At 43.0% G+C, this 27,361-nt stretch overlaps 1 protein-coding gene across 1 annotated transcript in view; it reads left to right on the top strand.

The window, feature by feature from the left end:
• Positions 1–25,932, top strand: part of LOC122397793 — a 30,223-nt gene extending 4,291 nt beyond the window's left edge. The window contains exons 2-8 of the mRNA XM_043397195.1: positions 11,261–11,488; positions 11,711–12,413; positions 16,634–16,785; positions 17,724–17,970; positions 20,550–20,771; positions 22,026–22,221; positions 25,266–25,932. Coding sequence (XP_043253130.1) covers positions 11,282–11,488; positions 11,711–12,413; positions 16,634–16,785; positions 17,724–17,970; positions 20,550–20,771; positions 22,026–22,221; positions 25,266–25,275 — 1,737 coding nt within the window. The 5' untranslated portion in view covers positions 11,261–11,281 and the 3' untranslated portion in view covers positions 25,276–25,932. The remainder of the gene's footprint in view (positions 1–11,260; positions 11,489–11,710; positions 12,414–16,633; positions 16,786–17,723; positions 17,971–20,549; positions 20,772–22,025; positions 22,222–25,265) is intronic.
• The last annotated feature ends 1,429 nt before the right edge of the window (positions 25,933–27,361 follow it).

The raw sequence follows: 27,361 nt of genomic DNA, 5'->3' as shown, positions 1-27,361 counted from the left end.
ATCGTTCGACCACAGGACCAAAAACAAAAGTTCAATTTTATTCGACGAGCAAGCTGATCGAGTCGATTTTATTCCACCCATCCATTCGTCGAACTCACCTGTATTTAAACTGCGATTCCTGAATCTCCATATTCCGTTCTCGAGATTCCCGCAAAACGTCGTGAAATTTTTTATGTAAACGCCGTTTCCTCCCGTTTCCGCGCTACAAAGCCAAAAGGCGCGCGTTTCATAGCATTTTAAGTAGAAGGCGTTGTATATTCGAGGAGAGAACGACCGTAAGCCGTGGAATCTTACGCGCTAGCTCGTCTAAATCTACATGATACCGGGGTTTCTTTTACGTAGCGCCCTCCAAGCACACCAGCCGACTCGCGAAACGTTTTAACTACCGCGGCGGTATCATTTTCGAATGGTTTTTATTGCATCTGGCCGCATCCGGATGAAATAAGCGCGCTATGTTCTATTTTTGCCTGGCTCCTATCGATCGTAGAACACGAAGTCGTACAGTGTCAGTCACGTATCGCATTTATAGACGTTAAACGCGATTGCGGACCGGTGTTCCCGTGTTTTAGAAATTACCGCATTTCAACGCTGTCAGGGGTAAATTTCCAGCCATCGGTGCATGAAACGGATTGAAACTCTCCTAGAGAGCCAACCCGATGCGCTGAACATCGTTTTATATTATTGTTTCGTAGCGGGGGTACGTGGACTTATTTTAATTCCATACAATCACGAGACCATCCAAACTTTCGGTGTCCCTTAAAAATAACAGAAAATCGAGAAATTGAGAATGCTTCGTGATGAATCGAAAACAAAATTTTTTGCAACGTTCTGCGCTCGACACTCCGGAAAATGAGTCTCTCTAAATTATAAATCGACGAATTTCCCTCGGGGTCCGGAATTATGTTCATCTATCGAAAAACCACGCATTTACGAAATTGAATGCTGCTCTCGCGATTATTAACATTTTCGAACGACGTTTTGACGAAACATTGACCGAGCAGCAAACAATATACTTACATTTTTCACCACTTTCAGATTAATTCTTTATAAAGAAAACAGCTCTATTTCTATAATAAAGTCTAATTCTCTACTGAATAAATAGAATTTCGAATCTCGACTCGGGTATATTTCTCAAAATACATGACGGCGAGCATGCTTTGTTCCAATTCTAAAACGTAGTGTCTTCAAGTGCTATCCAAATTGCAGAGAGCCTTCTGTATTCGCATCAAGGACGCGAACGTGATACTCATTCTAGTGTGGTACCTTCTCTGCAGAACCTTCCACGTAATTGTTTTCCAGTATGGAGAAAACGAAAGGTTCTCGTTGCAATTCCTCGCTGACGTAAAATAAATTATCCTCGATCGTGTCTCCTGCCTTTTATCGTCGTCGAAACACTAAAAGAAGGCATCTCTTGAATTTTTTCTTCTTCCAATGAAATATCGATACACAGAAGTGCTTTGTTTTCTATTATAATATATGTATCCAAACAAAATTTTCCAAAATCCTTAGTTTATGGTCCGTCATCCTAATCTCCTAACACCATAGGTTGGCCGACACCTCTGCGTTATCTGGTACGACCAAACGTTGAGAAACTTTGGTCCCTGCGTGTATCCGAAGTGACGCGTTCTCGAAATTCCGAGAACCCCGGAACATTATTATGCAAACTTCGTGGAATAAGGGGGCCAGGACGAGTTTCCTCTTATACGATTACATTGTCCGTTTATCCGGGACGTTATTAACATAATTGTGTTTGTCAACACGTTACCGGAGCCCCTATCGTTTCCAATCTCGCTCACCCTCGTTTGTCCCTAATAAAAGGCTGCTCGAGCGCGTGGTTTAAGATACAAGCATAATTCCTAGCTAATCGTAGGAGTACGTTTGAAAGTAATGGAAACGATAATGCAGCATGATATACGCTACGGCAATATGGGTCAGATCACGCTGCTGTTTTCGACGCTCGCCGACTTTGAGGAATTCATCGAAGGGATCTGTCAACTCTGACAGTTTCGAAAAATTCGGGAAATTGTTCCCCATTTTTTTTTCAAAGTTTCACGCGCGTGGAATATTGTGTGGAGTAAATTTTTTGAAATAATTGGCGTAGTTGCTGCACTGAATGTCACTGCGCGTCGCGTCGGACTGACGGCTTCGATATAACGTTTTTAAAGCGGTTTTTTTCACGTTGATACGATTATTTATTATATTCGTTTCTTTCTCTTTCGATATACGCGATCGTTCCATAAAAATTCTCTCTTGAATGTTCAACCACTGGCCGGGGTTTTCTTATTATAGTTCGCTTTTTCCACGCGCCCACAATGGGAAATTAAATGCCAGGGGATTATTTTTAGCGAGCGAGCATTTAGCGAAAAATGGACGGAAGCCACGCTTTATTCTTTCCTTAATGTATTGTTACCATTATCCCGCGGACGACGATGTCTGCTATATGAATATTCAGCGAGTATTAAAGTTTGTTTCGCGTGCCCCGTATACTGGTTTAAATAAACAACGACCGTGGAATTATTTGTACACCATTAGACCAAAGACGGGAGTATTAGTCGTCTGCCACTAGTTATGAATTTTCAGTAGCTACGGAACGAATAATCGAACGGTTCCGAAGTCGAGTTTAACTTTTCTCGAGAAAAATATGAAAATAAGATACGATGGACGGACGAAGATATTTCGTTCCGATGCATTCGTCGATCGAGATGAAACAAAGTTTTCACAAAAATGTCGATTTACTCTGGCGAGGTTCGGTCGGAATTTTATTCTAATAAAGGGAGAATTTCGATCACGTTCGAGGGCAACGTATGGGAGGGCTTCTCCGCGTAAAAAACGTTGGAATCAAAGGGAAGCTCGGCTCGACACATTCGATTTTGTTATAAATGGAAAAGCTAAGAAGATCTCGAGTTCTACTTTTGTCTTTCGCGAACTGTCACATTTTTCACTGCTCACCCTGAGACGTTCTTGTAACTTTTTAACTGGATAATTTATCTTGTAAAAGTAGAATACTTTTTCTATTCGAAGCGTCACCCCAAAAATTCTTCAATTTCGATCGATTCGAAATAATGTAGAAGCGTATAACCACGGTGCAAGATTAAAGGGAATAACGTGGGAATTACCTAAAACGGTAAGCATTGATTCGATTAAGTAAATGAGTTATTCGCGAAATAATGAGTCTAGGGTCGCTGATAAACCCGGCACAATTCACAATTACGATCGTTCAACGTTGAATAAGCATTTTTAATATACAAAAATTATATTGAAAATACTCTCACTGGAGTTTAAATATTTTTAAAATCCCCGTCTGGTATAATTTGAAGCATTCAAGCGATTATCTCTAATTTAATTTAAATATTTTCCATCTTTAATCGGATTCAAATCAGAAGACAGAGGAGGTCGTGGCATATTTTTAAAAATCTTGTTCCTACGGTTTTAAGTATACGTTGCACAGGTTAGAAGTATATTTGGGAACACTGTCTCGTTGCATAATGCATCCTTTGCTAATCGTTGCCTCGAGGGGATCGCATGTTCGCGTAGAATCCGTTTGAGCTCTACTTTTTGCGGAATAGGATCGATTCTGATCAAACCCCCTACCTCAGATGCTGCAAAACATCCCCACACAGTTATTGAACATCCTTTCTTCGAATATTGCACATAAATTCGACGCGTCTGTACACCTAGGCTGATCGATCCAAGGAACTTTATGCCATTCATTTAACGACCGCTGCTCGTTTATTTTAGCATGCTGGAAACGATTCGATCGATCCCCCTCCATCAGGAACTACATTTCTTGGCAATTCGACCGCGAAGACCGGCTCGTATCGAGCACCTCTTTATCGTTCCAATGCTAAATGAATTTCGACGACTTTCGTTACGGCTCAAAACTTTCGTACAGTCCCTTTGGCTTCTCTCGTTTAAACTTGGAAATTTCCCTATCGAATTTTTCTACGTAGAATGTCGGTAGTTACCGCGGTTATTCCATTTTATTTTATTCGATTCGGTAAACACAATACGTTTTTCAGACTCCTGTCGTTTTTATTTTCCCTAAAGCGATTGCTTTCGCCGCAGGATGCGTTCCCACCTGCCCTGGCAGGCTTTGAGAATAACCTTCGACGACCGCTTTATACGATTCAGCCTGTATTTGACGCGGACCCCGGCATTCGAACGTGATGGGAATAAATAAATGGAGTTTGCGTCGCGATAGGCATCTCTCATCGTTTCAGGGGATTAAAACTCTCGGCGTAAAATTAAATGAACGCGTCCCGATGACTTTGTAAGGGAATCCCGGCCCTCCGACGGCCACCCATTTAACAGAGAGAATGGCATTTGGACGTTTAACAGATGAAGCGCTTGAAGCTTCGGTCGATTGCCTATAGCCTTGAGTTTCGCGAGCAGCTTTCGACGCGACTGGTACGGTTTTCCACGTGCATCGTCTCTTTTTTTCCGGAAAAATGTCCGGGAACAACGCCACCGACACGTCCCCCTTTCTCTATCTCCTTTTTCTTTTAATATCGTTTACGACCATCTTCCTTTCCCATTGCATTCAGTAAGTCCGACGGTTATGGCAGTGATTCCCACCTATTCAACCTCGTAGCACCCACCAAGAAAGTACCGTGCAGAGCTTGAAGGAAAGAACGAGTCACGCCTTTCGTTTATTATTGGCCACATGTCGACTCCGCCCACTAGCTCCACTTTTTAAACTCTCAGTCCTATAGCAAGACTTCCTATAGCAAGATTTTTCTTATAAAAATTACTTAATTTAAGACAAAGAGAAACGCTTTCGTTATTGTGGAACCTGTCGTCCGGTTGATCGATCGCGAGAAACTCATTAAGGCAATTAGCGTTCGAGCGCCGCGTTTTGGTTCGTTGTCCTCGTTTTTTTCTTCTGTTTTTAATTGCCACGAAGTACCGTCGAAAGAATGGACATCCATAGTTCGGATTACCTCCTCCCGCGGGAGGAAAGTTTCCGAACCCTTCGTGAAAGCTTCGTTGTCATTAATCAACTTCCCTCTCTTTCGCCAAAGAAACTGGGAATTACACGGCTCGGTGAAATAGAATTTATTAGCTACGATCGAAAGTATTTCCCGTGACTTCTCCGCGCTCCTCTGTTTCCATGGGACGAAAGAAGGATTTAAATAACGATGAAATCGTGCCCTCGTTTAATTAAGAAATTCTATTGTGCCAGTGGTTGATTTTATGGACTTTGGCCTCTCGTGCATGACTTTGATCTTACAGCGTACACACGAGGCAACGTGACTTGGGTTAATTTATAAAACGACCTCATACGCTGCACCTCGTCTTTTCAACCTGTTTAATACGGTCCTTTTATACTTTTCTGTTTAGTACGCTGAATAAAGCCAGTAAATGGCGTAAAAAAGTGAAACTTTAGAAGCTTTTTAAAAAGAAATTCTAAAAGGTGGTTCCATCGATGGATGATTGTGAAATTTCTCTAATTTAAATGATAATACCCTCGCCAAAGAAGCAAGAAACATCTGTCAACGTAACAGGACAAAAACCTGATGTCTACTTGAGAAACGAATTCCTCGAAGTGATCAGTTCGAGAAACGATCGCATAAAGATTGGAATTTCAACTGACAATGCTCATTTCCGGCGAACCATTGGAATAAATTTCCTATCCGATGGAAGTAATCATCCCACCACGCTTCCTGGACGGAGTGTCCTCGTCGCTCGAGTTCCATTTCTCCAGCAATTTCCTCGAGAACAGACAACGAAGAATATCCTTGACACCGTGAAATAGCCAATCCTTTGCTAATTATCGTCTCGATCCTAGTCCTCGTCTTGCGTCGGAAGATTAAGAAAATCAATTGTCACGATTGCTTCTCGATCGGGCATAATTCACGCCTTGGGCGTTCGTCTCGAGCTCCTAAAATATAGAGCTTTCGATAACCTTACACCTTTTACGCGCCTCGTTTTACGATAAAAGCATAATTGCCTTCCGCGAGTGCACTGACGCAATTAGAGAAGAAGTCGTATCATGAGATAATAGGGAGATAAAAAAAGTCATTAAGCAACGCGAAACTCTTTTCCACGGCTTTTCTTCCGTCTCCATTTAGTATAGAATTATTCAGGCATTAACCAGGTATTATTAGAGTATATTTCAGTAACATTGTCTTTTTATCGTCGCACAATCTTGCACACGAGCGGATCGGTAAATGGAAAATAAAAATACCAGCGTAAAATATCTGGGTACGCGACACGACAAACGACTCCGCTCGAAACACCATCTTACGACGAAAAGAAAACAATTTGATATCAGAATGAGAAACATGGCTGCTTGGACAGATTCCAGCTATGGAACAAAGGATGCGTAATAAAGGACTCGTGCACAGCATCGTTCTGACATTCTGGACGTGCAGAATTCATGCACCAAGAAATTAAATACAGAAATAATTCAGAGAATTCAGGACGATAAACGTTCCTCGGATCATCGCAAATAAATTTCAGTAGCGATGAAAAGCTGTATCTGGCTCAGGGAATATTTCATCGACGATGAAACACACTTATCCCGGGCTGAGAGACAAAGGTTGGAGGAATTCGTCTTCCAGAATAATCCCGTCAGGGTGGAAATTGAGAAGAACCGTGGTACAGCACCCGAAACCGTGGCTATTTCCCCAAAATTGGCCACAATTCCGTCCAATTCCACTCAACGCGGCGTTTCCCTCGTCAAGCCGCCACGGGATGAAAACAAATGGATTTTGGGGGGGGGTAAATGATGGAGGGAACCGTCTGTGGGACAGCAACAAGAGAGGCTGGAAGATCGAAATGGGACGGCCGCTGATCCTTCTACGGGTTAACCGACTCTTTCTCGTGAAACAATTGTATATGGGTTTCCTAAAAGGTTGGTCAACAGTTCGTGTGTCGAAATGGAAGCAGCCATCGTGAACGCGTGGGCGTCCTTGGAAGTTGCACGATAAAAGAAAAAAAACGACACGATCAATTAGAATGGTCGTAAATTAATCTGAGATTTTTATTTCTTATAAAATGTCCACGCCTGATTACACCCGGAGGAATCCATCAAAATCCCCCGTTCCCTTCGAGAGCAACCAAGGACTAAAACGATCCCTGGATCCAATTTCTTACTCTGATCCTGAGATACAACTCGCTTTTCGGCGAACGAAGAAAGTAATTCTATATCCGTCGTCTGGTGTCCTGATTATTTTCCCTCGCAAACGAAAATGTTCTCCATTCTCTGTCTTCTCGTTCCACTATCCTCGCTATCCAGAGTTACATAAATACAATCTCATCCTCAAATTAATCACGTCCAGACGTCTGCAAAGTCAGAAAGATTCTATTATTAATATCAATTTTTATATTCCATACCAGGTGAACTCGCGCGAACAAAATGGCGATAAATTGATCCATCTACGAATCTAACCTCGCGGCTTTTATCGAAGACGTCCGCGTTATCCGCGTCGTTTATCTTCGAGCGGCCTTATTAATTTCGATCTGGCAGTTTTATCGATGGGTAGAATTTTCTGAAACTCGCAACGCCGTCGATACGCGCGTCCATGAAACTCGACGACGCGTCCCTCCCGGTGCTACGCCGACTATTTACTTATTAATACAATTCTTCGGCGAGCAACGTACGGCCAAGGTGACGTTATATATCATCCTTCAGGCAACAGCTTGCACGGTGAACTTTTGATTTAAGATCTTGACAAACTTTCTCTCAAGGTGCTCGTTGACTTACCTCCTCGCAACTCTTGCTCCGTCGTTTCCCGTTCGCAGGGAACCGTTTTACCTCGCAACTTCGCTAGTCGTCGGATTAATTAGCGGCGTTCGAATCCGCTCTGGAGATGTTGTTGAACGTTTCCCTCGTCACGCAGCCAACTACTCGAAAGCTGCGGAAAATCTTGAACCGTTGCACCGCCGACGTAGGCGACATAGCGATCATTTAACCCGTTCCGTACCGACGATTCCATACACGACGTCCATAACTCGGAGTTTCAGAATTTCGTACGTGAACTTTTCCACGATTTCACTCGACACACTGCTTCGGTCCAGAGGGATTAATTAGCGTTGTTGGAACAGTTGACGAGAAGATGTATATATCGTACAATCAGAACCGTGTAGTTTTAAGTTTAATTTCTGGTATCGAATTAAATTAGAAAGAGGACGGATGTACAAATCGCTTTCGGGATGGTTCGGAGTTATAGAAAACCCTAATGAGTTTCGTCAGGATAAGCCTCCGTTTCCCAGACTTTAATTAAAAGTTTTGTGTTTGTAGTAGTTTGGTAGCGTCAGTATGCTCGTCAGTATAGTGCCAGAGCAGTCGACTACGACGATGCGGGTCGCTTTATATTTAAGTTTCGCGTTTCAAGATCTTATTAAACGAACAAAGTCTGTCCACGGTTAAAGATGGTCACCAAATATTTAAAGAAATATTCAACGTTTTATTTGCTTTATTTATAAAGTTTGTGGATCCCCAGAAATCTATCTGGGGTCGCTCGAGGACCGTTAAAAACCACTGATCCGGAGGATGCGTTTACAGAAACGAAATTACGTCTGTGACAGTATATTTTAACACATATGGAAATTATTATAAAATTTAGTCTCGAGGCCGGCTCGATATGGAGCTTTGGATAAAACGCAACGTCGAGTCCGCCTCGACATTGGACTGCAAAAGCTTAATTACGACTGACCGCGCATCCTCTGCGAAGCTTAATGCTGTCTCTCCGTTCCCCTATTAAAAATCCGATGGCCGCGACGAAATGCAATTTTCCAGGGAGAAAAAAGCTTCGTTGTTGCGCGCTTGTTTTCCGTTCGCTCGGTAACGGAATTTCGACAAGAACGAAAACAGTACGGACGGGAAAAGAGCGGCCAGCGTTCCGTTCGTCTGAAAAATGCTCGCGTTTGGCCGAGAAATTTGTCCTAAAAATAACTATTAAGGTGAAAAGCCACGACGAAGGTTCGAAAAATATTAGGTGAACCGTGAACGTAATTGGTATTACAATGTACGACGATTGATTAGTACGTAAAGAGTTATCTAGAAACAATTTTACGTCCCCCTGTAATTTACGTAGTTGAAATGTCGCACTGAAAATTGTGAGTCGCCAAATTGTTAGTTGAAAGTAACTGTCGAGGTGGAACGCCGCGATAAAGTTTCGAAAAATAGAGGTTGCTTTTTAAATTTGTGTAATAATAAAATTATGAGAATTTTCATCGGGCAACCGATCAAAATGTAGAGTTACCTGGGAGCTAAGAATAATGTAGAACTAATAATTTGTCCCTCCACTGTAATTTACGTGGCTTGAATGTCGCAATGAGAATTGTTGATCGATTTCCTCGCAACATAGTAGCTGGTTATATAATAAATTCGTGCCGAGAAAATGTAAGGGAAAAAGTGATCGCGATCGCGTTGAAATCAAATTAAAAATCCTGTTGCTCGTTAAACGTCGACTCTCGCTAATTAATGAATCGTTTTTATTTCCTTGGCCAGCGACGTAGATAATATTAATCGCGTTCCCGCGAAGATATTCGTTGGAATCGCCGAGAAAACTGAACTAATGGTAGCCGACGAGCGCCTATTTAGGCCATCTTTGTGGAGGGTAGTTTATCACGTGGCTGACGTGTCCTGTGCCTCACGGGAAATTGATTCGATACTGTTGGTTATCTTGTCCAAGCTAAAAGCACACACAGGATCGCGTTTCGTGCCCGTGGACACTTTGCATGGCGGTCGAGTAAAAATATTGTGGAAAGAAAGGAAGCACGCCAGTCGGTTTTGCCGCTGGAACGCAATTCGTGGTTCCTTTTCGTGCCTGCTGTTCGAACGACGATTAGAAACTTCCGTGGCTCGCTGATAAGCGTCCGATTTCACGAAGTACAAAAAGAATTGGGGATATTTAAGTGCACGGTTAATATCTGTGCCAGGAAACAGTTCTATTTAAATTTCTTTCAAGGATTTATTGCTGTGTTTCGCTTGCAAGTGCTTGGGAGAAGCAACCATTGTGTACGGAACTTCTCAGCGTGGATTGTATGGTTTCTTAAATTAACTGTATTACTACTTTTATCGACGCGAATAAAAAGTGTTCGCGTTTAGAGACGAATAAGTATTTATATCGAATCCTATTGTGCAATTTTCTTAAGTTTTCTCTCGAAATATATATAGTATGAATGCATGTGGTCATACACGAATAAATATGAATCAGATTCACGTAAGACACGAGCATATACGATTGAATATGGTCCATAAATACTAAGGCACCCTATCCGATGCCACAGCCACATACTCGAATTTTTTTCTCGAAAGTGCGTAGGATTTCGTTGGTATGTCTATTGACCAAAAATGATTGTAATTGACCCCCGCAGCCGAAAATAATTTTTCGAGAACGATTTGAAATATTTTTTTTTTCGACGAAAAATTTAGGCACCTAACACCTGTCGATTTTTCTTAAAAATTCGGTTTTGATTTTTAATAAATTTGTTAGTACTTTTTTGTAGATACCCATGAGCTCTACTTCTCCTTAAAATTTCATTGAAATATATTTACTATTGTAGGAGTTACGGTCGTTTGAAAATTGGATCACTTTTATGGGGTTTTTCTCACTTTTCGGGGTTAAGAAACAACTTTTCGAATATTTTTTAAATCTCTACATATTCTACACCAAAATACGCGTTGTTTGCATTTTGAAACATTAAAATCGTCCAATCCGTTCAAAAGTTATGACATTTTAAAGTTTTTCATGAAATTTCAGTGAAACAGCTCAGCGGTATGGTCAGACATGGAATTTTCGGTAAAGAATTTTTTTCTCGGAAACGCGTAGAATTTCGAGGGTATGTCTATTCACCAAAAAGGATTGTAATTGACCCCTGCAATTAAAAATAATTTTTCCAGAACGATTTGAAATTTTTTTTTTCACCAAAAAAGTATAGGATTCTATCTGATTACACGACATGTAATCATACTATATTCGACAATATATGGAATCGTAAATTATCGAATATCGTATACGAGCATCCATTATCGCCCACGATTGTGCAAAATCATTTTTCTCCAAAATGAAGCTTCCAACGCAATTTCGTTTCGCGCCGAGTCATAAAATCTCCCTAACCTCCCTTCGTGCCACGAGTTACGAACCACCCACGATATTTTCAAGACGTTCAAGAGTTCCAAGGCTGCCAAGAATTTCCCAACATTTTCGATCACGAATTTTCGCGGGTCGTTTTGGGATTTCTTCCACGGCTATTGTCGCGAGATCGAGTTCCCGGGGCTGTTTCAGAACTTCTCGCTTTTATGTTCCAGGGATGAGAATATGCCCCAGTGATGTTGCATCGAAGCACATCGTCGCGACGCTGTAGGGGTGCGACGGCGGTCGCAGGGCCAAGGGGACGACGCGCCAGCGTCGCTACCGACAGACCAGTGGACATGCCGCAAACGAGTCCTAGATCAACCATGGAACGGCAACGATCTCCTCGAGGCAGTTTCGTTCCAGATATTGCTCTGGACCCCGAGACAGACTCCTCCGACGAGGTTATTAACAACACTTTCCAGTAAATTTCGTCACTTTGCAAAACGTCATGTTTTAAAATACATTTTTCTCGTCAACTCCAAAAGCAACTGTCCCGACGTACATTTGCGTCCAGCGAAACAATTTCCGACCCGTCGGGAAACTTCCCTGCGTTTAATTGCTAAAAGTTTCCCTCCGCAGAGATTCACTCTGTGCAACGTTCGCCAATTTAAAATCCCTTTCAGGTCATGAACCACAGGATGCTACCGGAGCGAGACCAGTACGGCGGGTCTAGGAGCATGATCAACCAGAGAATGAGCAGGAGTCCGCGGAACTCTTTGGTGCCGGACGACTACTACAGGTGTCCACGGAACGGACGTAACTTGGTCACGCCTGAGATGCAGATGTACGGATCGCGACACTCGTTGGTCCCCGAGGTGGCCATGAGTCCCAGGAACTCGTTGGTCCCGGACATGCCGTACGATAGAAGCCCGAGGAACAGCCTGGTGCCTCTGACCGGCTCCAGGACGTCTCTGATGTCGGAGAACGGTAAACCCATGGTGAGTCGCAGCCCCAGGCCGTCTTTGATACCGAACTCGTCGAGGAGTCCGCACGGCAGCATCACCAACATGGAGCTGATCGATCGAAGCCCCCAGAGGAGTCCGCGGTGTTCGATAGCCTCGGAGTGCCTGAATCAAAGTCCGAGGAACTCGATTGCTCCTTACGAGCCACAACCGAGCAGGTCATCGCGCGGTAGCATCGGCGTCAACGACGTTCCCAGGGGATCCATCGGGGCTAACGAGGAAGAAATGAGAAGCCCGCGACGCACCATCGATCCGGACATCATCGACAGGACTCCGAGGGGCAGCCTCGGCGGTCTCCCGGAAACCAGGCCCACGAAAGCCAGCCTCATGGCCCAGGATCCGAGGAGGGCTTCCGCCGATCAGGGTGAGAAACTCTTTTGGACTTTGCTGGCAACGTTGCTCTCATTTTTTATTATTCTCCTTCGCGACTGGAACGAGGCTTGAATGGGTAAAACTCTCAGCAAGAGTCTTCTTTTTCTTCCTTGCATTTTTCTTGTGGTAGTTGTAGCGGAGATTAGATTTATCAGTAAACACTAGGAAGTTGAGTTTTTGATAATCTGTCGAGTACTTGTGGGAGAGACAAGCTAAGCGTTGCCCTCTACTGGGGAGTACGCGAACTGTAGCGTTCTTGAGTTGTTGAAATACCCTTTATTGTACGAGGAAGCGATTCTGGGTCTACCACCCTTGATGTAAAGGGCCAGAGTGGTAGATACTGTTCACAAATCAAGTTAGGTCGACTAGACTGAAGAAGATCATTGATCCTAGGGACGCCAAGAGCCGGATAAGAGTTCTGAGTTCTTTAATAACAAATAAACATGATTCGAAATAAGTATAGTCATGGTGGAAGAGCCAGAATCGCTTCTGAGCCGTAAATCCTTAATTTTGGGTTGTCCAAAGGATGGATAACAAGTGTCTGTGATATTCGAATCAAGTGGTTATGTAGGCTAGTCGCCACGTAGAACAACACTCGATGTCTACGAGCGAATAGACACACTACAGACCACGAGTAATCGCACGTCAATCAGACTGTTGGACAATATGTAATCTGATTAAGGACTAATCCTATCCCTGTGAGTGGGTTATATCCGATGATGTATCCTAACATGTGAAATCCATTTCGATATTCCGCCATCCTAAGTTAGAAAGCTGTACTTTTAGACAGAGTCGTGAAATTAAATACGATGAGATAGAGAGCTAAACTTTTCGTAGGAAGTTTCAGTAACAGTTAGTTATATCTGTGTCAGATTTTTTGAAAATATATTTTAAAAGCGTAGGAGTTTTTACGAATGCCAATTAGGAAAAAGTAATTTCCAGAGAAGCCTCGTCAACGTTGGTTACATCGCCGGTTCCATTCGCCCAAGTAATTGTGCACGCTGTAACGAAGTTCGCCATTGAAATTCAGTGATTAGTTCAATCGTATTACATCCTACGCTAACCGAGTCAGCTTTGTATCAAACATTTAATCAAGCCCTTTGTGTGCGGCCAGCGATTCGATTTTTACCTGCACAAGGTTTCGACAATTTTTCAAACCTTAAATTTGAAAAAGTTGCGAGGATGAAATCGATTTATTTTTCAACGTTTAAAGTAGGCCACCTTAAAAACCAACACGCGCGTGCTAACTCACATTTCTGACGTCGATACGGACCCACCGTTCGACGATATAATTATATTAACCCAGTTATTACTATCATCCTCTTAAAATAGCGGTACAAAGTTCCCTGTAATGCCTGAATATAGGTAATGCAATTTGGATAACATAACCGTGCAGCGTTTCAGTAGCTTTTTGCCCGCGCAAAGCGAATTTATTCGGAAAATTCTGGACACTGTTTCCCCGTTTGTTCCTAGTAACGAAAACAAATGGAGGTATTTAGTGGCTGGACGGTGGCCAAGTTTATTTGGCATTCGAGCAATCATTTTGTTTCATCTCGATGAAGTGCTCGAGATTGGAACAAAAATGGAATAAAAATTTCTCGGAATTCGATGCAAAATAAACGTGCATTCCATCGAATCACCGACTGCCTTCGTTCGAGCGAACTATTCCTTTGACTAAAAATGACAATACGTGCTCGACTAATATCTGGAATAATTCTCCTGTCTCGTCGAAGCGCGGGCGTTGTGTCTGCGCAAAATTGGCGAGCACTGAATGCAATTTAATTGCGTTTACCCGTATCGAGAACCTAATGGCAATTCGATGCTCATTACAGTACAGCTTGACGCGGTGTCTCAAGTGTGTCGTGAATTTCTCTCGTTCCAACGGCGAATTTCAGATACCAAGCTCGACACCTTCGCCTGTAATTCGAGCGAGGGGAATTGAACCCGAGAACAAGTTGATTGGCGTTGCATCGAATTAAAAAAAAAAGTAACTTGAATATTTTCTGAGACATTCCAGGTCACAGAACGCACCAAAAATCGCAGAACCTTCGCGAATCCAAAATGAATTTTTCGTTGACGAGATGAATTTCCAAGGCCTACGATGACGTTTGTTTAGTCGAAATCTGCATTCCCGGTAGTCTAATAATCTCACGTGATCACCGGAGCTATTATCGCTGAATGTATCGCAGATAATGGCAGGACCAGGATATCCTTCCAAAGCTTCGTCGTTGTTGATGCTACCGCATTAAGCTGGCTAAGCCAATCTTGCGAACGTATTCGTTACATTCCTGTTCAACGGCACACGCTTTCACACATAAGCGACCTACATGCGCAAATACAGGATTGATTCGAAACCCTAGTAGGATCCCGTCGGACCATATTCAGAATCAGCCACCGTAGAGCCACGGAAATTTCGATAAAATGGCCCTGTCAAGGAGCCAATGTTCCTCGAAATGAGCATGTTTCGTGTTCCTGACAAAGTGTCAATATTATACTTGAAACCGTTTCCTCGGAAACCATTAACCCCTTAACGCTCACATTTTTCGGGTGGACCAACAATGATCAGTTTTCTTTATTGGACTTGTTTCTAAGCTGTTTAAAAATGTGATTTTTGTTAATTACAATGTTGTATCTAACGTATAATTTCAAGGAAAACAAATATTGTCATCCCTTAAATCGATCCATTAAACAAATATCATTTTTCAAAGCAGTCAGACTCAAGCATGAGCGTTAAGGGGTTAAACGAAAGAAGTTGTCCTAGATTTTTAAAAATATAAAACGGTGGCTCGAATTCTCTTTTACTGTGCATAGTTACGGAGTTAATTTAGATTTAGGGACAATCGTTCAAAGAAAAATATTGATATTTCTTGTCTCCAGGGAAGCAGCGATTTGTCCTAGTTTCTAAAATCATTCCGTGCACACACTCGTCGCTAAACACAATGTCGACGAAGGCATCGGGCGTTAGAGCGTATAAAGGGTATAAAAAATTATTGGGATGGAAAGGAGACGGGAATGAAAGGGAACGACGTGGAACGTTCGACAAAGGAACTACGCGAAACGAAATAAGTTTCCTAAATGGGGGATGGAGAACGTACGGGGGCAGAAGACGAGAAAGAAACCCGGGGAAACAGTGAATCGTTTACTTTCGCCTTGAACGCGTTGCTTATAGAACGACGCGATAAATTGAAAGATTGCGGTCACAATGCGAGACAACGTTTACTTGCTCGAAGGCAGTCGATAAATTGCCGATGCGTTAAGAATTACTTGCTGCAACACACTTTTCGTCCTCCAGACTCTTCCACGACCGGATCTGGCGAGAAAAAAAAACGAGACAACGGGGAAACTCGAGGGGGAAAAAATTATTAACTGGTTTTTGTCGACGCGCGAGTGAAGGTGTTCCCGTAATAAATACATAGCATCAGTTTTGTCTCTCGTATCGAGACTGTCTCCTGAATTGTTCAGAGACACGTGGGACGAGAGGGAAGATGGGACGAGCAACGCGAGTCAACGAAATTTATTTCTTTCAATTTGTCTGTCTAGACAGCCAGAGGGCGATTGTCCGCCCCCGCAGCGACAGGACGTATGTCTGAATCGGGTATCGTTTTCTTCGTAGGATCGTGGCAACCGGTGCTTTTATTGCTCGCCACGTCGCAATAGTTACTAACAATCAGGTCTCAAATTCGATAACAAACAGAAAAATATCCACGATTATTTTTTTATTACCCAGTGAGAAATTAATGGAGCACAATATTTGAAGGTTCAATATTTTTATCGGTGCATAACAATTTTATTTTGATACTTCATGCATAGATATTAAACAGTAATGAACAATTTTATTATTTAACTCCACATTAATAAACGATACTCCGGAGTGTGAAAATGAAGTTACCGCCACGTTCCTGTTCTTTGTACCGAACGGTGCGCATTGAACATTAATTTCTCGGAACGAGATAAATGTGATTCGCGCCAGGGATGGGAGAGATTCTCGTCCGTGTATAAATTTCGAGTACGGGATCGGAGGTAATAAATTTCGTATTCGTTGCTCGTCGACTAGAAATAATAATTTTAATTGGTGAAGAAAATAAAATTAAATCACGACCGGATGAAAAGCTGAATAATTGGTTGGACGCGTGTAAGTGGTTGTAACGCGCGTATAATGTATCGGAGGAAAATTTTTATCCGGGATAAATGTTGCGCTCTTGGTTTGCTCAGGTTTGAGCGGAAGCAGAAATTCTTCGCCTTACCGAACGAAAGAAGTGAATTCTGGGAGCGTGAAGTCTGGCGGAAGTACGATCCAGATCAATCTGGGATACGGACAGAACGCTGTGGAGGATTCAAGACGAGCCAGCAGTTCCGTGTCTCAGGCAAGGAATATTAATCTATTAAATTACAAATACACCAATTTCCACGAACGAAAACTCGACGAGTCGCCTTTTCGAAGGAACCGAAAGCTCCTTTCCGTATACTCAAATTTCGTTAAGCAAAGCGCATGGCAGATCCTGCAATTTCCAAAATGCGTTCACCTCATTTCTCCGTACTTTGTTCTTTCCCATTTCGTCGAAAAAAATAGCGACGATTTATAGAAAATCATCGACGAGCGTGCAATTTCAGCGAGGCCGTCGTTTAAACGTCAACACTTTTGCTATCACGATCACGCTCGCGCGTTTCGACGGAATATTCCGCGGGTAAAAGGTAATTTACGACCGTCTGAAATTGTTTTCCTTCGCGTCATCGGCACGGTTATTGAATTTTCGCCAGCTGTAACGTTGAAAACGTTGCACGGCGCAGAAGGGTAACGATGCGTTCAGCAATTTCGCCGTCAGCCCGCGCGCTTATTCTTCACCCTGTCGCGTATTCCACAGACCTTTCCTCTATCCAATCCCGTGTCTTGCTCGACGTGAAACGCAGCATCTGCAGCAACGACCGACAAATACACGGAGAAGGGCCTTTCCGTTGCCAAAATCGCCAAAAACTCCGCTCGAAACCCTCGAGTTTCACGAGGGTCTCGTAACGAGCATTCGACGTTCCTCATTTTGAAACAAAAGCGGCCATTATCGAAACGTACTTTAGTATTTTGTAACTATTATTCGAGCAAAATTTTCGTCTTATTCGTTGCTTTCTTTTTTAAGCATCGTGTCTCTAATTTTTGAGGAAACATGTCGAACTAATATCGAATCTAAAGTTTTCAAATTTGATAATGTCCCCGTTAATATACAGCGTTAAACTCGTTAAAATTGTAACTTCGGAGGGACGATCTGTCGCGCACGGCGACCCAATAACACGAGACCGCGTTAATTTTCAGTTTTCAGGCGACGAGTCACGCAGACTGTTCAACAGCGTGGCGAAAGTGCCGAAGAACACCCTGGAGAACGGAAATCTGGGCGTGATAACGTACGGCTCGGTGGTGTTCCAGCTGAAGGATGCAAATTTGGAGGCGAACGGCACCTGTGATTTCGTGTTCCGCGCGCTGAAAGTCGTCTTTAAAACGCGAGTGGTGACAGTGTGTCTGGTGTGTCTGTTCACGTTCCCGGTATTGATGCTGATCTTCGGTGAGTGAAGTCCCGGGTTGCACGTTATTCCACGTACTCGTAAGGTCGAGAAGCGCCGGAATTAGAACCATCCCGGAAAGCAAACGTCGACCGTGCAATTAGTTCTTCTCTGTTTGCATTGTTATTCTTTCATTTTTTTTTTTCCGGGCACGGACGGATCCTCGGGGCAAGAAATTTGCGTAATTTGGACCGTGGAACGTAGGCGGCGCGCGAAATTAGTTCAACTTGACGCGCGGCTGCGAACAGCTCCGATTAAAGACAAGCGCTCGCGGGTCTATATTTATCCACGCAATTAGTAAAACACGTTTGCCCGGCTTTTGCCAAATATATTTCGCCGGCTGTCCAAGTGTTCGTCGAATCGATACTTTGCTCGGTACTGGGCTCGCCGATAATTAGCGAAACCGTGACTTCCACCTCCGTTAGTCCTGGGTTGATCGCGACATCCTGGAAATCCTGCGAGAATTCGCTCGCGGCGACGTGATTAACGAAAAGAATTAATTTTTCATGTACCACGAATCTCGCTCGAGATACGCGTCCCGAATTAGCTCGAAATATGCAGCTCCTTAATCAACGTCCTTGTCGCAGGAATGCATCTTTGATCGACCCGACGCGATGCAACGTACAGGCTGTTCCATTAATCGCGGTACAACCAATAAATCGAAAACGTAGGCTTCGTATTCGAGACAATTGTCCCAACAAATGGCTCGCACGAAACGACGAGTTTGCAAAGATGATTTCTCGTATCGTCACGATCGTTTTCTTTGCACGAAACGTTCCATTTTGTAGGCTGTTTACACAGGGAAACAATGTGTGAAGTGCACGCAGGTGCAATTTGCATGCGCTTCGACGTCAATGCGACGAAAGTGCTCCGGCAATATTGAAGCAGCTTATTAGCGCGAGTCGCATCAATTACCTTCGTAGTCTGTTGACCGCGTAATTTGAAACGTAAAGAGGAAAAATCGTCCCTAAACAATTTTCTGACTGACATACATCCCTTCGAGAACTCTGTTTGGTTAAAACGCACCGAAGTGATATTTCCTCTTCGCGACTGCAATTGCTTTCAGAACGATGGCGGAATAGCACAGGTCGTCGCGCTTGAAATTATGTTCCATCGTAGGTGCCGTTTAATAAAAGTTCTGAAACGAACGCTTTAATATACGACGAGCAGTGCTTAATAACGCGTGTGAGGGTGTCTCGAAAGTCATCGTTTATTTTAAAACGTAATATATAATGATTTCGATGTTACAATGTTAATTTCCACCCTCTGTTTTCCTTTATCAAGCTTTAACGTCCAATGATACTCGATCGATCCTTGTTCGAACGCGCTGGGCGACCCTGTAGATCCGTTTCGAGATCTCGTCGAAACACGGGCATCGTTTCCGAACTAATTGACGAGTTTATGACACGCGAACCGGTGGCGTGCGCTACTTACGACATGCAAGCCTATTTAGTTTTTAGCTCATGCCCGCTGCTCGCTCCTGCGAAGCATAGATTCGCCAGGACGGCGCATTCACCTCTTCCTCGAGCAACCGTCGCGTATAGAACCCTCTCTAGATCGATACAGAGTATGTGGACGTGGAAATTAGAATTACCCTCGGTGAACGCTCGCGCGGGCTTCGTTCCACCATTGATCGTTCCGCGGCCTACCTGGAACACAAAAACTCTATTCCATACGATCATAATATGAAATTATGGAGATAACAATTTTTTTACATTGAAAAATAACGAAATTCATTTCCTTAATTGGGTGTAGTAGTTTTCAGACAGTTTTCTGCCTTTCTCTGTTCGTGTGCGTGGGTTTGATATTGTTTGGGATCGGAATATAATCTTAGACTACAGTGTAAATGTTCCTGGCAAACTTCCTGTTCTTCGCAAGACAAATATAACTTGGTGCTTCCTAACCTCGTTAACACTATATTGGGGAGCTGTTTGCCCCAGTCTACGAAATAAATAAAAGTTTGGAGGGTTGACAAAACACCATTTATTGACACGAAATTACATATTACTATAATTAGGATAAACATTCTATCTCAGTAATTTACAGTGATTGTGATTTTAAAGCAATAGTATGACTCACTCGAGAGTAGGTGCAGTTGAAGATTTGTATTCATTACACATTCGATTATAGTTAATATTGAAAAGTAGAAGCACCGAAATGCAGTATAGTTCTTAAGTTGGAACGATTCGTTTGATCTAAATCGGTGAATCTTGTAATCGATAGAACGTTTTATCGAGGCACAACGGAATTAATCGTATCGATCGAACGAGGGACACTGTCACGGTGAACGCGTCGACGAAGGAGGACAATCGTAATAAGTCGGTCGACGATTCTTTAAAAAATAATCCGACGTTTGTTAATAAATGATCGTCAGAACGCCCCTGAAAGGGCTTGCATGTCGCGTTACTCGATCGAGTATCTAAATAGGACTTGACACGGTGGATGGAAATCAGGCTACGTCGTTAGCTTTAGATTATTCAAGGCAATTCGAAAACTATTGTATACCGATGAGTCTATATTCCCGAACATATCGCGTTAAGCGTTCGATACGCTTGTAAAGATCAGAAAAATTCTGTTCCAGGCTGGAAGTACTCGAACGAGTGTCCGAAGGAGGAAAGCTTACCGATTTACATGATCATAGGCGGGGCGTGTGGCATGATATTGATGGTGTTGATGATTTACTCGCAGATACGATCGAGAAGGGCGAAGGTTATGTCGGTTCTATCGCAGAGACCTAAAGTAACCCTTTCCAAAGTGATCATCGTTACCTTATCTCTCTTTCTGATGTGCTGGTTCGTGGCGGGTAAGTAAAAATGGGAACTCGACGCACGGAGGAGACGACAGGAGAGAAATACTGGGTCTTTACTTCTTCTCTTGGCGCGCGGGTTGACTTCTAAATAAATTTTTTATAATTTCTCGATTATAACGTGCTCCACGGTTCGTCGATACTTCATTTATCGTGTAACCGTAAAAATAAAATTGCTCCTACGTTTCGTGGATTGTGTATTATAAAAAATCGACTGCTTAGGCGAAAAAAATTTCATTTTCGGGTCACGCTGTTTAAAAGGTATATTTCTGCCTAGATTTTTGATCGTTAGCGCACGTACGTGCTCGAATGTCCGGTACACCGAGCATTCAGCCTCGCTTGGGACGTCATTCAACCGTGAAATGTCGATTTTTGTATAAAACTTTGCACGCAGATAGAGCGTCGAAAAATATGAAACGCGTGGGCGTGTTTTTTTATCGGTTAATGTTCGCGTTCAAAGAGTGGGGACCCTTTCTTGTCCACCGTATTGTTGCCGATAGTTTTATTTAAAGTACTCGTCTCATTTATTATACGTAATTTAAATTGTGTAATTTAAACCTCTCTTGCGAGAAGTAATTCAATGTCTGCAGTAAAATTTCTGAGGATCCAGTGGGCGGATCATTCGGTATAAAGTAAAGAAAAACAGGAACGAAGAGTTTTAAAGTGGTATATCGACGCAAATTGCGTTCGTTCCGAAAACTACTCGAACCAATATTACCTCCAAGTCTCGACGCGATTCCGGAACGTATGCACCGGAAGCCATCGATCGCTACGTCCGCGAGCAATTGCTCGACGTGGGTTGCAAATTGTTTCGATACAACCTAATATTCGTTCGTGATCGTGCCTAGTTATAAGCGTACCTTTTTACATTTCCGACGTAATTGCATCGGTTTGGATACGAGGTATCCTTCTACCTTTTGTTTTTTTTACCGATGAACGACTCCCACGTTTGGAGCACGATATAACACGAACTCGTTGCCATGATCCTTCGTGCTTCAGGAGTTCGTACGATTACGAAACTACATCAGATAATTCAAATTTTGATAACCATCCATATGGTCTTAGTTATTTTTCGTTTTATTCCTAAAGAAGTCTAATAACAAGCGCTGGAAGATGTTATGATAGAAACGAACCTCTGGAAGAGTAATTATTTCAAAGTTTATCGTTCACAGCAAAGCTTTGACGATCCGTCTTCGAGCTGAAGGTACGATTCGTTTTTCCTCAGCTTCGATCTCTAATTTTCTGTCGCAGGGAATTACTGGATACTCAGCATCATGTGGCCGTCCTTTAGCCGCCCTACTTACTCGCCTGACGACTATTGCAACGAGCTCCTGTACAAATTCTCGTTGTTTCATCTGGTAGTGATATACACGATTGTCGCTATCACGCTGCTGGTAATGATAGTCCTGGCGTCTTTTAGAATTTTAGCGTGCCCGTTACCGCAAAGGTAAGAGACTCGATTCACGACGAAGAGACGAAATGCACCTGAAAATAACCAGGTATGGTTAGAATAACCGTCTGTTACTGGTTGGTTAAAAAAAAAATCACTGAAAATTATTTTTCGAGCAAAGCCCTATACAGAATAATTTATTATTTAAATTCGAAAGCTTCCAAACGCACTGTATAGAAATACGATGAGCCATTTTCGGAATAAATATTGAAACAGACGGGAAAGCAAACGAAAGTTCTAAAAATACATTTGCGGGCTTTGATGTCGCTTAGTATTAAAAATATGGTGGAAAATCAAAGTTACAAAAGTGTCTGCGTTACAGATTTATTAACATACGTAGGTTTCAGATGCATTTCGGTAAAATCATTCGAATGTGCCCCATCCTCGCGATACATTTCATCGGGAATCATTAAATCACGGAACCGCGGAATTCAGCCGATGCGATTCCCAGGTAAAACGCGATACGGTGCGGTGATCCACATTCACCGCAAATTCCTGCGTGTACAGAGTGTTTCCGAAAGGTGAACTCCAAAATTCGACGATGAATATTATTCGAAAAAGGAAAGACTAATTTCAGTTACCTTTCGCTCTTCGTTTCCATGCGAATTTCGCGAGAGATTCTATTTATAAAGAAAACGAATGGTAGAATGATGTCATTCCCATAGACGAAAATAGACGTAATGTTTTCCATTTAGATGGAGGGATAACAAAATTATAATGGATGAAAAACGAATATTAGTAACCCACGGGTATGCAATTATTTTCTTGCCCTTTTCCTGGGCGTGTGCCACTGTATTTCTACGAACTTCTTTTCTCAGTTTATTACAGTTTTTTACATTCTTGGGCTCGGAATACCTCGAAATAAAAATGTAATCTCTATTTTGCGTTGTTAATCGATTCGCGGAATTTACACGAAAACGTCACACTAATTTCAGCGATTAAATAACTCGTTTATTCGGCGATATCGAAATACATGCATTCTCTGTCAAAAGAGTAAACGAAAGTATGCTTTTGATGTACGCGTACGCGTAGGGAATGTGGGAAAATGTAAAATAACCTGGAAACTTGTTTTCGGCGTTGTTTTAAAACTCACGAAATTCAACGTGTTAAATTTCACGCGTCACGGGCGAAACGGTTACACCGAAAATAAAAACGAAAAGAAAAAGGAACTAAAAATATCGCGTATCGAGACCGTTGGAGGGGGATTAAGCCATCCGATATGTCAACAAATTCTTTCGCGCTAAGCCTGCCGATACTCGAAACGATCGTCGCTTCCACGGAAACGCTCTGCACCCGTTCCGCGAGGGTATTGGGTCACCGTTCATCGACGCGAATATTCCGCGTACGCCATCGAAGCTAAATATTCCGTACTCGGAAAGCAATCACCCGGCGTACGTGCACGTGCATACTCGGCCGGCGTTAACTGGATCTACGTGCAAAATAGTAGGTCAACGAATTTGGTCGCGTGTCCGCGAGAAAGGCTCATAAATACCGAGGAGCCCGCTCGACGCGTATCGCCGGCCCGCGACGATGAACGAAACACGCTTCCCGTCTCGCGTGCAACTAGAAAATAGGTTGGTCCTTAACTATAGACGGCTGAAATTTATTTCCGAGCTTTTTCAGTCTCCTTCCTAGATTGGTTCCAGTACGAACAAAAATTGAAACAATATTAACCTACAGACACTTCGCGTATACCCACTCATATCATGATCTGTCTTTCATTTTTAATTTAATTTTCATCGGATAGTAGACAAAACATTCCTTAATATTTTGTTCATTATTTAGGAAATAATGCTGGCTAGTAATTACTCAAACATCCTGCATACAAATTTAAATACATTTTCAATTAAATAAATAATTTATGATTAATAGGAAGTGCTAAAACTTCTTTGGGTGTGTAGAGTCAAAGTAAATGTTAAAATAAACATAGAAGATGACATAAATAATATTAGATGATAGGGTCATCGGATAGGGGATGAAATGCCCTTTAAAATGAGCGTTTGTACGAGTCGATAGCTTTATTAGTTCCGGAGATATAGCGATTTTAATTTCAAGTCGATGCAGTGGCTAGTTTGGGAGATACGAGGGACCGAAGCGTTTGTTTACATTCTTACTACGGCCTTGTCAAGGTCGTTGACCGGCACGTGACGCGTGGGAACTAGGTCACTCGGCCGCTCGGTCACGAGTCACGTGCGAGAAAGAGAGGTCCGGCGCGACGCGTCAGACGAAGACAGAGATAGTCGAATTGGAAAAAATTACCTTTTACATAAATTACGATATCTCCGAAACGGAAAGTCGGATCGACAAAAACCAAAAACCATTTTAAAGAGGAAGCTTCACAGCCGCTAACAGTGGCTCAATAATTAATAAAACCCTAGTAGTTTCGGAATTGCACGCATCTAAAGTTTCAGTATTTTTAATACGCGTTGTTAGACTGTTCTAAGACGAATAGAAAGATAGCGGAGAATTTTTATATACTTATAGAAAGTAATATATACGCAAGCTCAATTGCGTAACGGGAAAATGTTCCTAGCGGACCTTGAAGTTTTCTCAACGGTGGAAACAATTCTGAAGGGCGAAACCGGATAAAATTCCGAAGTTAAAATATAAGGACCACCCTTTTCTCGTTTCTTCCTATCTTCGCGTTCAGCGACTCGCGTGATCGACGGAAAATGACCGGAGGTAGGATCACGCGATCGTTGGTTCTCTTTCGTGGCGTTTGTTACGGGATCACGTGCAATACGGAGCACGATCATTTTTTTTATCTCAATGTTCGTGAACGGGGATAGCTTGGCCGGGAAAAGGGCAAGCTTTTATCTCGCCCAGATGGGGGAAACGTCTATCCCCGGAGCCTGGCTGGCTATCGTTGACTCTTACTACTTCGATATCGGGCGCTTTGGGAAACGCGAGTAGAGAGACCCTATCTTTAGATCGACGGAATCTTTCACGCGGTTCGGTGCTGGCCATTATTCTTTCTCAACGCCGAAGACGGTAAATATTCGACGACTGACCGTCGTCGCGACTCGTTTCGTTTATTCCAGATACAAATAACCACGACGATCCGCACGAGTACGAGAAGTGACAACCGCGAGGAGGTGGAACATCGACGCCGGGGACAAGGAGATCTGTTACGTTCAAGGGCAGACATTGAAGACCGTCGTGGAGCAGAACGAGGACAGCGAGAATCTGAAAAGCTCCGCGAGCGTTTCCGACGACGAGGCCATGCGAAATTGTCTGAACGAGACGCGATTATACCTATCCGAGCAACAGGACATAGACGTCGAAACGAAAAAGAGAGTGGAAAATAACAGAGGGGCTCGCAATCCCGCGGGATACGACTAACCCGACGTAGAACAGTAACTACTACGAAGATCGTGACTTACCAATTTTCAGGAAAACGACGTTCCACCGGCGGAAGAGGCAAACGTAGACAAAGATTCCCCGTCAACACGATGCGACGCTAAGAGTTACATTACACCAGGAGCATGACCGACAGCGTCGTCGAAAGGCGATTAATCTCGATAAAGCTCGATCGAAGAAGACCCAGGCAGTTCTCTCGATGAAGCCAGAGAGGATAATCGCGACGATCGTTGCAACGAGCTTTCGATCTCATACGGGTGTCCTGGAACTAGGGATTCTTAGGAACCATTATCGAAAACGTGGCTGATACCGCGTAGGAATGGACGACACTTCGCCAAGAGGATTTCGTGCGGGCTTTGTTTCCAGGAGGAATGGAGAAAAGCTTATGTTGGATCTCGAGGCCCCTTTCGGACATCTTGCAAGGTAGTAAATCCGTTTCTTCTTAGTACTTTCCTTTCCCTGGGTCGTGCACTCTCTTAAACTACACGCAATTGCAATTAAAAATCGTACTTGCTCATCGATACGTCCGAAAGAGGCCCCTTTCGTCGTCGATCTGCCAGTCGATCGGCCGAATCTACTTCACCGAATCGAATCCTACGACGCGAGGCTGCCAATGCGGATCCGTTCGAAACACTTTCGCCAACCTTCCTTTCCGGCTGCACTTTCGACGATACCGCGCTAACAGCTTTAAAACCCAACGAACCAAACGCGTTAGAGAAGTTTCGAGTTCTTTCTGTTAAGAACTTGTCGGACTAAGTGCATCTAAGGAAACGGATATAAAGATTCACATTAATGGGTGAACAGTTCGGTAGCAACAGTTGCGAAAAGAAAAGAGAAAAGTTCGCATCGAGGGTGGAGGAATTAAAGATACGAAGACACGTGTCTCAAGAATTCGCGAAGAAAATTGATTTTAGAAGCGAATGGTTATTTCGAGGATTTCAACGTGAAAAGGTTGTTGAGGACTTCGCGAAGCATATTGAATACTTCGCAAGAGAAACGCATTTCTGTGGATTGGAAAGAGAGAGAATACCTCATGAGCAGATTCTGAGGATTTCAAAAAGGAGATTGAACAACTCGCGTATGAGGCAAGAATATATTTCACGAATGTTACGAAAGAAGGATTTGACGAAACGAAAATACATTTTGCGAGGAAGAGTATCAAAGAACAAAACACTATGGAAAGGGAAGGCTTGATGACTTCGTCTCGCATAAAATATATATCATGAATGAAATTTAACACTCGAGAAACGTATCTTAAGGGTTTCGTGAAACGATTATGATAGCTTGCGAAGACCATACGTCGCAAGGGATACCAAAGAGAATGCTTGGCAAGGAAAGAAGATGCAAAATTACCTCTGAATTGTATTTTTTAAAAAATTCACGCAACATTCGTCTCATAAGGAACGAGTGGAGGTGTTTAATGTTTGTTGGAGAAATCTGGGGTAAGCGTTTTTGTTGCTTCTTTCCGCGCTTTCGAGGCTTGAATCGAATCGGTGAATAATGGAACGAACGATGACTTTTGTCCAAATGGATCGACGAGGTTCTCGCGACTATCGACCGGGCAACGTTTAATTGCGACGACGAGACTCCGTTGGTGGGAACTTTTTGTTGTACGTGTTACTTTTTATAAATGTTTTTATCGGCGGTTATGGGGTTTCATTCATATTGACCGTTACGCGAAGCGCAGTTGAAACCAAATCCTTTTAACCGTTAACCGATAGCCTAGCGTTTCCAATTCTTTTTCTCATTTATTCGGATCGCTTCTGAGCCCGGCGTC

The sequence above is a fragment of the Colletes gigas genome, unplaced genomic scaffold, assembly GCF_013123115.1.
Source record: "Colletes gigas isolate AHSC1104 unplaced genomic scaffold, ASM1312311v1 Colletes_gigas_Sc00010, whole genome shotgun sequence".
Lineage (NCBI taxonomy): Eukaryota > Metazoa > Arthropoda > Insecta > Hymenoptera > Colletidae > Colletes > Colletes gigas.
Note: the sequence above shows the minus strand (reverse complement) of the source record. Positions and strands in the feature narration are given on the sequence as shown.